This window comes from Vanacampus margaritifer, chromosome 1 (genome assembly GCF_051991255.1).
Source record: "Vanacampus margaritifer isolate UIUO_Vmar chromosome 1, RoL_Vmar_1.0, whole genome shotgun sequence".
Classification (NCBI taxonomy): Eukaryota; Metazoa; Chordata; class Actinopteri; order Syngnathiformes; family Syngnathidae; genus Vanacampus; species Vanacampus margaritifer.
This window is the reverse complement of record NC_135432.1, coordinates 48,414,442-48,430,508: the sequence shown is the minus strand read 5'-3', so window position 1 is coordinate 48,430,508 and position 16,067 is coordinate 48,414,442. Positions and strand designations below refer to the sequence as shown.

General features: G+C 41.5%; 1 protein-coding gene across 2 annotated transcripts in view; it reads right to left on the bottom strand.

The window, feature by feature from the left end:
• LOC144053093 (uncharacterized) overlaps positions 1 to 6,852 on the bottom strand; it is a 28,186-nt gene extending 21,334 nt beyond the window's left edge. For both annotated transcript variants that reach the window (XM_077567183.1, XM_077567265.1), the window contains exons 1-2: positions 6,664 to 6,852; positions 390 to 4,407 (exon numbers count right to left, since the gene is read on the bottom strand). In XM_077567183.1, the coding sequence (XP_077423309.1) occupies positions 390 to 3,777 (3,388 nt within the window). In that variant the 5' untranslated portion in view covers positions 3,778 to 4,407; positions 6,664 to 6,852. The remainder of the gene's footprint in view (positions 1 to 389; positions 4,408 to 6,663) is intronic.
• Positions 6,853 to 16,067: the final 9,215 nt, after the last annotated feature.

Sequence of the window (16,067 nt, the reverse complement as noted above, 5' to 3'; positions counted from 1 at the left end):
TGCATATGCATGTAATGATTGTAGTAAAGTGAAAGAAAATTACAACTTTTTGGTAAACTTTTCTTTCAAAATAAAAAAATATCTGTACTTGGCAAAAAAACAAAACAAAAGTAGACACACTTGTCGAGATGGGTTGGCTCAGGGCCATTTCTGACTATGAACAGGAATTAAGCCTGTTCTTGTCTCACACTACCAATGACCTAGAAAATGTACAGTGCTAATTTACTAAATTTTCATCTGTTGGTTTCAAATTGAAAGCAAAATCAGTCTTAAAATTGATTTTTCAGATTTGCAAATGGTGCTATGCTATTCAACAAAATGCTAACATGTTCCATCCTAAGGGATGCAAAATAAAATAAATAAATAAGAGAGCATAGGATATGTCTTACCTGTCAAGACAGACCCTTGTTCTCTCTGTGGTCTGGGGTGAGTTTGGTACATATCAGATCGCTCCTTTTGAAGCTCCAGTGGTGTTTGGTATAAATCCTGGGTGTCCCCATGGCTCTGAGACAGATCTAGGTTCTCCAAATCAGAATCCAGTTCTCTCGCTCTCTTCTCCAGCTCCGTCAAGCTGAGCTCCGAAGCTGCAGAGGAGGGGGGATGGGAGCCTCCAAAGCCTACCGGGGGCTGAAGTAGAGGCCAACGTTGAAGAGATCCAGATAAAGAATCCGTATCACCTGCTGCTGCTGCCCCTTTATCCCAGCCATCATCCCATATAGTGTTGACCATCTCGAGCACGAAATCCCAGCTCTCCATCTCATGACCCTCACCAAAGGATCCTCCAGTTCCTCCTTCCACCACGCCTTCATCATTTTTTACATGTGCCACCACCTCCACCGTTTGCAACTGTTGCTCTTGTTTTCTATTGTCAGTAGTTCCCTTTTCTGTTTTCTCAAAAATTGTTTTATGGTGTCTTTCTTCTAATGCTTCTTTGATTTTGTTTTCACTCTCTTGAACTGTTTCTTCCAAGCTTATTTTGTCTTGTTTGATTTCTTCCACCTGTTGCTTTCCCACTGTAGCCTTTGCCTTTACAACATTCTGTTTGGTTTTGTTATAGCTGCTGTCAATTTCCCCAATACTATCTTTTCTCCGTTCCTCATTTTTATTCTCATTCTTATCGCCTTGTTTCTCCTGGGTCTTACATTTTCGGGGTTCTTCCTGGTCTCTGTAGACCCTCCAGTGCTCCAGGTTCTGCTCTTTCAGGGATGCTCTGCCCACTAAATTGGCTCCTTGTACTTGTTCTTGATGGGAGGGCTCTTTTAGTGAGCACCGGCCTGTAAAAATGGTAAGATCTGTCGAAAGCGGGTTCTCTGAGTGATGGCCTGGACGAAAATGGAGTTGGGAATTTGGGCGGCGCTTCTCTAAGGCAGAGATTACTGACGGAAGTGGTGGAAGGATTGGGAGGTTATGGACTGCACCACCTTGCCGAACAGCTCTCTTTCTAACCATGATCCGACGAGGCCAGGTTGACTCAATGCCTTCAGCAGGACCTGTTGATTCCAGATCTGCAAGACCTTTTCTAAGTCGTGGGCTAATCACCCCTGGTCTTAACCCTGTGGCTGTACCGGGTCGAGACCTGGAACTGGACTTCGAGGATTTAGACTTGTGGCTTTTGGATCCTTTTCCAACATGGCTGGTTATAATTTTTTCGATATCCACAGGTGTTTTCTGAGCTTGTTCTGGAGGGGCAGTTTCAGTTTTCCCCACAGGCTCTTTATTTCCCTGGATTTTCTCTATGTTGTTTTCTTTGTTGGCACTCTCACTCTTATTTTTAGTTTCTATTTCCTTACCCAGTCCCACATCAAGTGCTGCCTCATGCTCATGTGAAGACACAGTTGTTTCCTCTTTTTCAAGTTTGGTTTCTAATATTTCAGCTGGGTCTGAGCTCAACTTGTTAACATTAGTTTCTTCTTGTGTTGCATTCTCCACCTGCCTTGGACTTTCTGTCATCTCAGGCCCTGTGCCAATATCTACCTTCATTCTAAAATCATATACAGTTCCAGTATCAGTTTTATCTCCAAGCACAACTCTGTTGTCTACATTATACAAAGTAGATGGTGTAGCCTCAGCAATTGGTTCTGGTTTAGTGACACCTCTTCCCATTTTTTCTCCAGCCCTTGTCCCTCCCCTTTGTCCCTCTCTGTTTACAGCTTTTGACACATTTTGCGCTTGTACTCCAGATTCCACTTTTCCTTCCAATGCCCTCCCTCCTGCTCTTGTTTTCACCTGTGAACCCATTCTTTTTTCAGACCCATTTTTAATACTAGCATTGGCTCCATTTTCATATTTGCTCCAACTTCCAAGTCTATTTTTTGCATGCATCCCAGTCATAATGTCAGCCTCAACCATGCCTCCACCTCCACTGACCATCCTTGTTCCACAACTAGGTTTGCTTTCAACTAATCCTGAGCTCATATTCCCATTGTCAGTTTTAGAAACCATACCTCCGCCAATAGAATCTGAGCCTACTTTTGAACCAGCTCTATTTCTACCCACTGCACCAGTTCCCATTCTTGGGGCAGCACTTGGTGAAGGTGAAGGTGAGGGCGAAGGCTGGGGAATTAAAAGAGGGGTTGTGTCTAAGACCTGTTCAGGTTCTAAAAAGACAGAATCTCTGTCTGAACGCAGAGGAACCTGTCGACCGTACCCAAACGTCCCAAAACTTGTTTCCTTCCTTTCCCTTGCTCTTGCTCTCTCTCTCTCTAGTCTCCCTCTTTCCCTCTCTCTTTCCCACTCTCGCTGTGCCCACCCTCTCTCCATCTCCCGCTCTCTCTCCCTTTCCCACTCCCGTTCTCGCTCACCACAGCCCCATCCACCTTGCTCCCTCAGGTCCTGCTCAAGGTCATGAGCAGACAGTTGAATCAATGGGGCTCGGTAGGGGGAACGCCTAAGTTCATGGGGTGGTGACATCCTTAGGCTCTGGCTTTGGGAGTAATGCCTCGGTTGAATCACATGGGGAGGTGAACAACGCAAACTTTGAGATTGACTCGGTCGAGGTTTGGCAGGTGAGAAGAAGACTGGCGTATGGTAGCCAGATGATAGTGGTGAACCAGAGAAGGGGGATATAAGGGGAGATGTGAGAGAGGAAGATGGACCCCCTTGGTGAGAATAGTGTGCTGGGTTCAAACATCCCCCTCCTTGGGCCATCATTTCATTTGTAGAGATGTCCAAACATTCCAGGTGTTTTGGAGGTGTGAGAACTTTCCAGGAGTGACGACCATCTCTACTCTTTGTGCTGTCCCCATGATGAGGGTGATAGTGGTGGTGGTGCTTTTTGGATGATGATGACACTCCTGGTGCTGAGAATGAGGACACAGCCGGAGAAACCGATCGGTTGAAATGTCCGGGCGATGTCTGATGTCCACCCCCATCAGTATCCTGAACTCCGAGTTTCAGTGAATCGTAGATGGTCCGTTCATCGAGACGGCGAACAAATGAGGGGTTTGGAGTTAGGGAGCAAGGCTGAGAGTCGAACATTTCAGCTGGGGATCTGCTAACCCTAAGGGAGCCACTTGTAGAGTAGCTGAAACTCCCCTCACCTCCAGCATCTCGCCGTGTGGATGCTCCAGGGTGGTGGTGGTGGTGATGGTGGTGGCTATCAATTTGTTGGTTGATACACATGGTATCATAGATAGAGCGTTGTGGTACATAGCCGTCGCCGTATCCCCCTTCCATCATCACATCTCGACCTCTCACTCCTCTTTCCCCAACTGCATGTTTCTCCAGGCAACATGAGCTCTTTCTGAAACAACCTGGGCGGCTAAGAGGTTTGCCCATGTTTTGTTGGAAGCTAGATGGTGGGAAGGGTGGATGGGATACACGGGGGAAGTTTGAAGCGTCAATTGTGAAGTCTTTTGTTAAACTACGATCTGAAGAATGTTGATATTATAAATTGCAGTATACACAGCAGCGGGCAGAAGACAAGCCCAACAGACACATTTAAAAAAGTGTTTAAAATGAAGTCTTGCAGTAAAAACAATGAAGAACTATCCTTCTTTTCTATGCGGATTCATAAGACTTATAAGAGAGCCTCTTCAAGACACTTCAGTTGCTCAAAAAGGTCACTTAAATAACACCCATGACTTGAAGCGACATGTAGAAAGAAGTTTGGAAATTGTGTCCTTAGTCAAAAATGACCTTGGATGACATAAATGGAAATGCCAAACAGGTCCACTTTGTATGTTCAGAGTTATTGTTCTTTACTCATTCATCAATGGAAAAAAATGAAGTTTTTTTCTCCCATGTTTCTTCCACTTTAAGTTTGTTTAAATATTGTTTTATTCTTTTTTTATGCCTATGTGCTTGGAGCCAGTTGTGTCTTAATCCACCAAAGTGTTAGGAAGGTAGGCTGGATGCAGTCAAAGCTTCTTCTAATTCTTGCTCTATTTGTTGACTTGAGTCATCCATCTGTGGAAAACAAAGAAGGAAGATGATGCTGCACAGCATGGAAAATATTCAGATTCAGATATTTACTAAACAAAGTCCATGGTTTTACATTTCAAAAGAACTTTAAACAAAAAAGAGAGACTTTACATTTGGTATCCAAAATAGAGTTGTATCCCCGTGGCGGCTCGTCATTGAATAGCGCTAGGGTGCCACCCTCCCGCCTAGCTAATTTACGCTGAAAGGATCAAAAATTAAATAATGAAAATTAAATATTACTATAAAAATGCTTCAAAATACTGTTTAAGTATGTTGTTGTTTTTTTATAGCTATTGATGAGTAACACTGACTTGTTTATCTCTGGCATCTCAAACAATAATGTACTTCCTGTTTGGGTGTACAGATCATCGCCAGTGAACTCATTAAAAATGTGACATGCGCATTGGTCTTGGTGCAATACGTATTAGGCAACATAGCACCCAATGGAACTTTCGCAAAAACCCCTGCCCTCTTCAGTTGACGCTTCCAGGCCCGACATCCTTCTGTACGCTTACAGTGTAAATGAATGTACCAGAGCATGTCAGTGAGTGTTTTTGATGTAATATCTTCTAGATCGAGGCAAAAAGGACTACAGTATGCATTGGAACGATATATTCATAATACTAAAATATGCAGAAAAGCAGACTTCACAACTATAGAGGCTAAAGCATACAGGTCTCAAGATAAGTCCGGTAAACAACAACATTGTCTCTCTCTCTCATTGTGGAAATTGTAATTTTTTAATAAATGGAAACTGAATACGTGTTTTTACTCTGTCTAAAACAGAACGGTTGTTTACTCTGAGGTAACACAAAATGCTACGTGAAAGATGAAAACTAAGTTCAAAGTGCCCGTTACGATGCTATATTCACTTTGTGTAAATCGATGAAACATCACAGAGCTCCCAGTATGACCCAGCATAAGCTACCTACTAGGATTTTAGCTTGTCCAGTTGCTAGTTAGCTTTAGCCTAGCCCATTATAGTCTTACCTTGGAGCAAATGTAGGAAATGCCTGTTTTGCTCCACTTTGTGGATTCCTCATAATTTACACAATCTATGGACATATCACTTCACTATTTTGTTTGTTGGAGGTCCAGAGCATGTTGGATTTTCGTTTTGTCTAGTTTTATTGAAGCTAACAAAAGTTTTGTGGACCAATTTTATAATGCATTTCAATGGAGCCGAGAGAAGCTTGATAGTCAGAGGGGCATTTGGGGCCGTGGTTTGCGAAAGGTCTATTCCACTGCTCACAACTAATAATATTTAAACAGAGCAACTGTTAAAGCTGACGTCATTTTCTATCAGACTCCGATGGTTCCTGTCTTCACTTAAATCTAGGGGGACCATATTCCCATTTCCAAAAAAAGAGGCCACTTGCCCCGTCCTTGAAATTGTGGTACCAGTCGCAGTTACACAGTGTACTTCACCTCGTATTAGACACGCAATGCTAACCGGAAATTTTCATGAATTTATAAAACCCCCGGACGACCGAACAAGACATAAGAAAATAGTCTGTCCTCCCAAAAGAGGATACACTTGGTCACCCTAATTAATCCACATGAAAGCCATGTTGGATTTGGCTGAGGCAGGCTTCTACAGTGCATCAAGTTTTGTCTTCATATTTGACTCAGTGAAGTCAACATATTTCCAAAGGAGAACATGGAACCCGGACCTCATAGATAATAACATATGTTGGATTTAGGGACTTAATCAAAGGTTTCTCAACAAAATTACAGACAATACAGTATAACATATATAATACATAATATAATAATAATAATAATAATTATATATATATATATATATATATACTGTATATATATATATATGTGTGTGTGTGTGTGTGTCCTTTACAAACATTAAGCAATTTCTCAGGTGTGATATATGTACAACAGTTAATTTAACCACCATTGCGTCAGCTCAAAATAATAATAAGAAAGTAGACAATTTTAATCATTTTTTTTTTATAAAAAAAACAATGTTCATTGATAATGCTTTTCGTTTCATTAAAGACCTGAAGTAAGTTAATTAATCTCCATCACATTATTTTATTTAGGTTTCTTGGCATGATTCTGTTTTCTCTCCCGGTGCATCTAAGGATCTCTGTCATCACTGCCCCAGCCACCTGCTCTATTTCCTCCGGTCAATAGAAAACCTTATCAACGCATTCAGTCTTTAGAATCCAGTCTCCCATCCCGTTCTGTGAATTGCCCTCACGCATGTACAATTGTTTTCCTTACCAGAATCGTGTCTGTGTCGTGCCTCTTGATGCATCTCACATCTTGATCCATGTCGTTTTCTCTTTCCCTTTCACTAGCTTGTATTCTCCTCCTCTCTTGCTCTCTCTTTCTGCTGTGAATCATGCCTTCTGTCAGAGGAAGGTTTTTTTTTTTTTGAGAGACGCACTCTCTGCCAACCAACAACACCAACGCAAGCCCTCCTCCTCCTCTGCCCTTCACTCTCTCTCTCTCTCTCTCTCTCTCTCTCTCTCTCTCTCTCTCTCTCTCTCTCTCTCTCTCTCTCTCATTTACACTCCATACAGCTTCGGGGTTAGTTGAGCAACAAGAGACTAACTTTTCTTCTCTCTCTCTTTCCTTTACAATAATTCACCCTTCATAATTACATTGTCCTTCTCATTAAATGAGTTATCTGTGATTTATTGTCTAAAATACTGTATGCATGCTTTTATTCTTTAATTTGCTTCTAGATTTAGTTTGACCTGGTTGTGGGGTACCTTTGGGAAAAACAACAAGGGCATTAGAATTGAACAGGATGGTAACATGAACTAGCTATCTATCTATCCACCCATCTATCTATCTATCTATCTATCTATCTATCTATCTATCTATCTATCTATCTATCTATCTATCTATCTATCTATCTATCTATCTATCTATCTATCTATCTATCTATCTATCTAACAGCTCCCATACACTTGTACTCTCCATCCCTCTTGCATAGCCCTCTCAGCTTGCCCTCTCCCTCCCACTCTTCACCTCAGCATTAATGCAACATGCATCACTGTGGAGGCGGCAAGGTAGTTAGTACAGGCAGCAGCGGCGGCAGCAACAACATCCACATGGAAACGGCTGCCACCACCAGCCTCATCCAAGCCAGATAAGCCTGATTTGATTGACAAGGATACGCTCAGTGATTCAGTGAAAGTAAGGCACCACAGGAACACTGCGACATTTGTCACAGATTTACTGTAGGCCTACTTCAGACACTTACAGTTTTTCTCCATAGGTTTGGCACATTTCTTGAAACTGAAATGCCATTTTCAAAAAGCTCATTTGGCCAAACAGGGTTAGATTTGTGCACAACCTATCAGTTCATTAGCAAAAGCACATATCTATCACACATGCTTTACTCCAAGTTCCGTTCCCAAACAAAGAGTCTGTACTGTCACAACTGCAAAGATCTGCTTTGGCTCATCTGCATTCACTTAGTGCTTTTGCCAAAAGTAACTTGGATGATTTTGCACACCATCATGGATCATCTGAAAAAGCTCATATCTCTCACAAAACAGTGTCAAAATCAAATTTCTATGTCATACAAGTAGTCAGTGCCCCCACAATGCATCATACCTTTGGCATTGTGTGAGCACTACTACTGACTTACAAACTGAAATCCTGCTGCCATGTTTTGGAGAGGACAACCATACAGTAAATTCTATAGAGTAAATTTGACTCTGGATAGAATAAAGAATTTGGAAAATAAATAAAAGTCACTCAATGGTTGAGGAACAAACTCACAACCTTCAGCTTGGGAGACTGCCACACTGCCACCTGAGTTATGCCCCTCCTACTGACATGAGCAATATACTAACACAGCAGGAGCTGCATGGCTCAGGGAGTAGATCGGCTGTCTCCCAAGCTGAAGGTCGTGAGTTCGTTCCTTCACCCTTGAGTGACTTTTATTTATTTATTTCCCAATTCTTTATTTTACTCTCTTCCAAGTGTAAATATTACTCTAAGGCTAAATTCACGCTGCAGCTCAATTTGGATTTTTTCACAAGTGTCTGATTTTTCCATGCAGTGTGAACGGTACAATTCAGATTTTTTTCACACCCGACCTGGGCCTCTTTAATATGTGTATAGAAATCTGATATGCATGCAATGCGCCTGCACTGTGAACGCTCATCCGCACTCATCCGATTCATACGTCATCAACAGGAGACCAACGTTATCACTGTTCGACAAAACGGCGCGAAATAGCAATGGCAGACGAAGGCGGAGAAAATACTCTGTGGCGAAAAAAAGAAACTAAAGAACTAATAAATATATGGGGGGACCGGTCAGTCTAAGCAAAAATAGATGGCTCATACCGCAATCAAGCGTTTTTTAAGAAATAGTGAACGATTTGGCCAAGCGCAGCGTGAAGCGTTCCTGGCTGCAATGCCAGCGGAAAATCAAGAGCCTTCGCAGTAAATATAAAGAAACAAAAGACACCAACCAAAGAAGCGGTCGGGTGACCTGTCTATTTTATGGAATATTGGGCAAAATTTGGGGTGATAAACCCAGCTGTGTGCCCCTCAAGCTGCTTGACAGTTCAAAAGAGGACAACATTCATTGTACAAGCATGGTGGCAGCCGCTAGCACAGAGAGCGGCTATGTCGGCGACACAGGTAGGTTGGTTTACCATGAGTTAATGATTTTTTTTTTAAATAGCACCGTTGTCCTAGCAGTTTACAAAATAACATTAATTTTTGAGTAGTTACATTTTGCGTATAATCTGGAGTCCGGATGTCATGGACTTGTGACCATAGCTTGTTGTAACCCATGCGTTTTTAAGAATTATTCAACGTACCTCTCTTGTGAGGAATAGCTGTTCTGAAAATGGATGGATATCTCTAATCATATACCCCTGCCCATTATTTGGTGTTCACAGGTGATTGGTCCTTGACGTCATCTTCTGAGGCAGCCTTGGAGGAAAGTTCTTCACTGAATGAAAATCTTCTTCTTCTTCTTCTTCTTTTCCTTTTGGCTTTTCCCTTCAGAGGTCGCCACAGCGAATCAGTTGCCTCCATCTAACCCTGTCCTCTGCATCCTCTGCTCTCACACCAACCACCTTCATGTCCTCTTTAACTACATCCATAAACCTCCTCTTTGGTCTTCCTCTAGACCTCCTGCCTGGCATTTGGAAACTCAGTATCCTTCTGACAATATACTCAGTATCTCTCCTCTGGACATGACCAAACCATCTCAGTCTGGCCTCTCTGACTTTATCTCCAAAGCCTCTAATATGTGCTGTCCCTCATTCCTGATTCTATCCATCCCGGTCACTCCCAAAGAGAACCTCAGCATCTTCATCTCTGCCACCTCCAGCTATGCCTCCTATCTTTTCCTCAGTGGCACTGTCTCCAGACCAAACAACATTGCTGGTCTCACCACAGTTTTATGAACCTTTCCTTTCATTTTAGCTGAAACTCTTCTATCACCCATCACACCTGACACTTTTCTCCACTCGTTCCAGCCTGCCTGCACATGCTTTTTCACTTCTTTTCCACACTCTCCATTACTCTGGACTGTTGACCCTTAAATATTTAAACTCCTCCACCTTCTTGGTCTCTTCTCCCTGTAACCTCACTCTTCCACTTGGGTCCCTCCCATTCACACACAGATACTCCGTCTTGCTACGTCTAACCTTCATTCCCCTCCTTTCCAGGGCAAACCTCCACACCTCTAGCTTTTCCTCCACCTGTTCCCTGCTCTCATTACAGATAACAATGTCATCAGCAAACATCATAGTCCATGGAGATTCCTGTCTAACCTCGTCTGTCATCTTGCCCATTACCATAGCGAACAAGGGGCTCAGAGCTGATCCCTTATGTAGTCTCACTTCCACTTTGAACTCCTCCATCACACCTACAGCACACCTCATCACTGTCTTACAGTCCTCATACATGTCATGTACATACTTCTCTGCCACTCCAGACTTCCTCATACAAAACCACAATTCCTCTCTGGCCACCCTGTCATAAGCTTTCTCCATATCTACAAAGACACAATGCAGCTCCTTCTGACCTTCGCTATACTTCTCTATCAACATCCTCAAAGCAAATACTGCATCTGTGGTACTCTTTTTTTTGGGGGGGGGGGCATGAAACCTCGCTGCTGCTCACAAATGTTCACCTCTGCCCTCAGTCTAGCTTCAACTACTCTTTCTCATAGCTTCATTGTGTGGCTCATTAGCTTTATTCCTCTGTAGTTGCCACAACTCTGCACGTCTCCCTTGTTCTTAAAAATGGGCACCAGCACACTTCTCCTCCATTCCTCAGGCATCTTCTCATTATCTAAGATCCTGTTGAATAACCCAGTCAGAAATTCTACTGCACCTCCCCTACCTCCACAGGTATATCATCAGTGCCTTTCCACACTTCATCCTCTTCAATGCGCTTCTCACTTCATCCTTACTAATCTTTGCTATTTCCTGGTCTACAATGGTCACATCTTCTATCATTCGTTCTCTCTCATTTTCCTCATTCATCAACTCTTCAAAGTACTTTTTCCATCTTTCCATCACACTACTGGCATCTGTCAACACACTTCCATCCCTATCCTTTATTTCCCTAACCTGTTGCACATTCTTCCCATCTCTGTCTCTTTGCCCTGCCAACCTGTATAGGTCAGTTTTTCCCTCCTTACTATCCAACCTAGCATACAAGTCATTGTAAGTCCCTTGTTTGGCCTTTGCCACTTCTTTGCCACCTTACGGTGCATTTCCCTGTAGTCCTGTGTAATTTCTTCAACCCTCTCAGTGTCCCACTTCTTAGCTAACCTCTTTCTCTGGATCCACTTCCAGATGACACACCAAGGACTGTTCTACCTGTCTCCCTGATCACATTTGCTGTAGTTGTCCAGTCATTTGGAAGCACCTCCTGACCATCAAGAGCCTGTCTCAACTCCTTCCTGAAAGTCATACAACTCTTTCTTTTTTAGCTTCCACCATTTCGTCCACTGCTCTGCCTTTGCCGTCTTTGTCTTCCTCACCACCAGAGTCATCCTACACACAACCATCCTATTCTGTCTGACTACACTCTCACCTACCACTACTTTGCAGTTGCTGATCTCCTTCAGATTACACCATCTACACGAGATGTAGTCTACCTGTGTACTCCTACCTCCACACTTGTAGGTCGCCCTATGTTCCTGCCTCTTCTGGAAGAAAGTATTCACAACAGACATTTCCATTCTTTTTGCAAAGTCAACCACCATCTCTCCTTCTGCGTTCCTCTCCTGGATACCAAACTTGCCCATCACCTCCTCATCACCTCTGGTTCCTGCACCAATGTGTCCATTGACGTCTGCACCAATGCTCTGCATCATTTCATCAAGGTCCAACCAAAAGTTTTCCTTCTCCTCCAGCTCGCATCCTACCGGTGGCGCATACCCACAAACAACATTGATCATCACACCTTCAATTCCTAGCTTCAGGCTCATCACTCTATCTGTCACTCTTTTTACCTCCAGGATGTTCCTAACAAACTCATCCTTCACGATAAATCCTACTCTATATCTCTATCTACACCATGATAGAACAACTTGAACCCTGCTCCTAAACATCTAGCTTCACTCTCTTTCCACCTGGTCTCCTGAACATACAGTATGTCCACCTTCCTCTTCTGCATCATGTCAACCAGCTCTCTACCTTTTCCTGTCGTAGTTCCAACATTCAAAGTCCCTACTCTCAGTCCTAGACTGTTGGTGTTCTTCTTCTCTTTCTTCCTACAAACACACCTTCCTCCTCTCCTTCTTTGACAAACAGTAGTCCAGTTTCCTCCGGCACCCTGTAGGTCAACAGCACCGATGGCGGTCGTTGTTAACCCGGGCCTCGACCGATCTGGTATGGAAGTCATATATTTGATTCGCATATGTGTTGTGGCCAAAGTTTTACGTCAGATGCCCTTCCTGACACAACCCTGTGTATTTATCCAGGTTTGGGACCAGCACAAGAAGGCACTGGCTTGTTCCCCCTTGCGGCTTCACTTAGTGAAAATGCAGCTTCCAAATTCCCTCGAGGTAAGAAATAATGTGTGTTTAGCAACTATAATAAGTACTATGCAACACAATTACTGTGGTTATTTGGTTATTTGAATGGGCAATCAATAGGATTACCCTACTTGTAATCTTGCCTGATTTAACCATTTTTCAATTGTTCCTGTGTTGGTGTTTAACAGGGCTCTTCATAACAATGCCTGCACTCTGTATTTTACTGCACATGATGAATTGCTTCTATAGACATAACAACAGCAAAGAAGTAACATTTTATTCAACTCGTTTTCTAAATCTTTCCTTATTGTACAGGATCATCTGTCAAACTCAGAAAAATCAAATCAAAGATGGAAACAACCTTGGAGTGTTTTGCTACCAGAATTACTGATGCCTTGAAAAATGATGACACAGACGTTCTGATGAAGAGCAGCTCAACACGAGCATGATTAGAACATGTTCAGCATGTTAACACAATGTCTGGACAGATTACAACCTCTAAACCCACCTTCATGCCAAGCACCAATGCAGCCATCCCAGGACTACACACATCATCTACCCAATCAGCATTTCACACCGTTCCCCTCAATTTAATCACGTTCTCAGCCAACATCTTTCCTTCAAGATCGGCAACATCCGCCAGATGACAACTAGCTAAATAAAGAGGTTCTTACAATTTAAGTTATGTTACTGCAGGTTTGCACAATAGTTTGATATTGTTGTGCTTTGATTTCACGGCCACATGTTGAAATTGCACTTCATTGATTGATTGATTGGTTTTATTGAACATATAAACATAAACACATTACAAGTATAAAATATAAGTTGAAGTGAAAAAAGAAAAACAATAGGAAGGAAAAAAATCATCATTAATTTTGCAGTTTACATGTTTAAAAGGGAGTAGGAAGAAGTTGAAAACTTGTCTAGTCCTACCCCTTATGTTTTAACTTGTTTCAATAGATACAATAAAAGATTAATATATTTTAATGAAAGAAAATGTCTAAACCTGTTTGTGTATACAACTGCACTTTGACATGTACGTACATACATTTGCCAGTAGCATAAGTACATGTAATTCATAGGCATACACCATAATATTTCATCCTCATACTCACATATACAATTTTCATTAGACACATACTGATACATCGGGGGGAAATGACACAATCTCTGCTGTTTTGCCAGCTCAAGTCTGATTTCAATAATTTTCTTGAACTTTTCTTTTTAAGTGACTTGCATCTTTTCAGGTCAGTACCAAAACTGTTCCACAAATTAACACATTTTACAGGAACACACCTTTGCTTAATATTTGTTCTTGTTTCGATTTTTTTATACTTGTACTTGTACCCCTTATGTCATAAGGACTCTTTCTAATTTCAAATAGCAATAAGAGAGAAAAGAGTACTGTAACAGAGTAGATTGTTGTAGACTTTATACATTATTTCTGCTATTTTAAACTCAACTAAGTCGTTAAATGTCATTGTATTTAATTTAATTTAATAAATAGTGAATGCTTTGGTTCTGTATATTTTGATAGATTAATAATTCTTATGGCTCTTTTTCGCAGTTTGAAAACGGGGTCGGGATTTGTTTTATATGCGTTTCCCCAGATTTCCACACAATAAGTCAGATATGGTAATAATAACAAACAGTATAATGTGTATAATGATTTCATATTCATATTCTAACCCATCCTTTGTTTTAGAGAGTATCCCTAAAATTTTTGACATTTTCTTTTTGACATTTTCTATGTGTGACTTCCAACATAATTTATCGTCAATAACTACTCCAAGAAATTTATTTTCATGTATTCTTTGTATTGCCATGAGTTTACCATCATTTTGACTTCATGAGTGATTTGTCTAGTACCAGAAACTATAAACTTCGTTTTGTTTAAGTTTAATGCTAATTTTTTTAAGTCAAACTAGTTTTTTTAAAATGTTCAATTCATTCTCCACAGTAGTCAGAAGCTGCTTCAGCTTCTCTCCTGAGCAGTAGAGAGTTGTCATCAGCAAATAAGACACTTTTGAATATTTTTTATACGGCCAAACATGTTTGCTAAGTAGTTATAGAAACTTGGACAACTAATTTTCTGTGTTAAAAAAAAGCATTGCATGCCAAATGGCACTTTATTTTATGAATTAAAATTGAATTATTTTATATATGTGAATTATTTTATTTTATGAATTTAAAAAGTCATTTTAGGACTTTTTTTTTCAATCAATGTCTGTCCTACTCACAATTTATTTTCAGCATGACTTCTGGTTCAAGTAAGTAGCTACTTCCGTTAAAAACAAAACATCTTGTCTGAATCTTATGGTTTTAATGCTTTCAAGACATAAGTATGACATTTCTTAACCTAATATTTGAAAATAAATTGAGGTCAAGTACCCATTTTGCTTTTTATGTCAGTTGAACTCCAAACCATTCACTTTTGATGCCACGCTGAAATCCATCCTTAATCATCGCCGGCTGTAAAAGAGTCGAGTAATTGCTTCTCTCACTCTTGTTGGCTCAACATCTGGTGAGACACATCTGCCGGCCTGACCTTCTTCTTGGGGTACAGTATTGTCAGAGTTTTCATAGACCTCCCCATACTTCTCACAAATGTTATGCAGCATGCACCTATGATGGCGGGGACAGCTGAGATGTCCACATCCAGGCGTTTAGCAAGGCACCTTCAACGCCCCTTCAGCCGACCAAAGGCACAGTCCACAGTTGTCCTGGCCCTGCTGTGGGCCGCTCATTAAAGTACCTCTGCTCAACTGTCAGGGCTCCTGTGTCCGCATACTCTTTGAGCATTCAGTTTTGCAGGGGATAAGCAGGGTCGCCAAGAAGCACGATTGGTACTTGACTGAACACCCATGATCTCTTCAGTATCCTTAGATCATGGGAAAACAAAATGATAAAGATTCATAAAAACAATATGGGTAAATGATTAATGGATTTTCATCAAATTAACTCACAGGTGGAAAAAGCTCTCCTTTCTCTGCCAACTGGTAGATATTAGAATTCCTTAGTACTCTGGCATCATTGACACTTCCCGGCCATCCAACATAGATGTTCATAAAACTGGTAGAAGAGATAATAAGTTAGTGCTGAATGCAGAACATAATCTGGGTATCTATAGATGTACTGCCTAATAATATTTATAGTACATTGTCCAAGTACTATAATATTAAATGTATAAACTCTTACCAATATTGGTGATCCACGACACCCTGGAGGATGACAGAATGCCATCCTTTGCGATTAAAGTAATCCCCATGGTTATGTTGTGGAGCAATGACAGGGATGTGACTCCCATCTATTGCCCCTCTGCTCATAGGGAAACCCCACCGCTGTCGAAAGCCCTCGATCACCTCTTGCCAGTCATCTCCCTTGGGTATCTTGATGTATTCCGGTAAAATAACCTGACATACTGCACTACAAAACTCGTGAATTATTTTGCAGACTGTTGACGCGGCGATACCAAAAAGGTTTGCTACAGTTCGAAGACAAGAACCAGTTGCAAGCCAGTACAGCCCAATTGCAACGTGCTTGCTTACCGTAAGGTGTGCTTGATGACATGTGGGGCAAGGCGCTCACAAATATAAGCAAAGGTTCTTTTTGTCATCCGAAAGTTTTTTTTTTTTTTTAAATCTACGTCATTA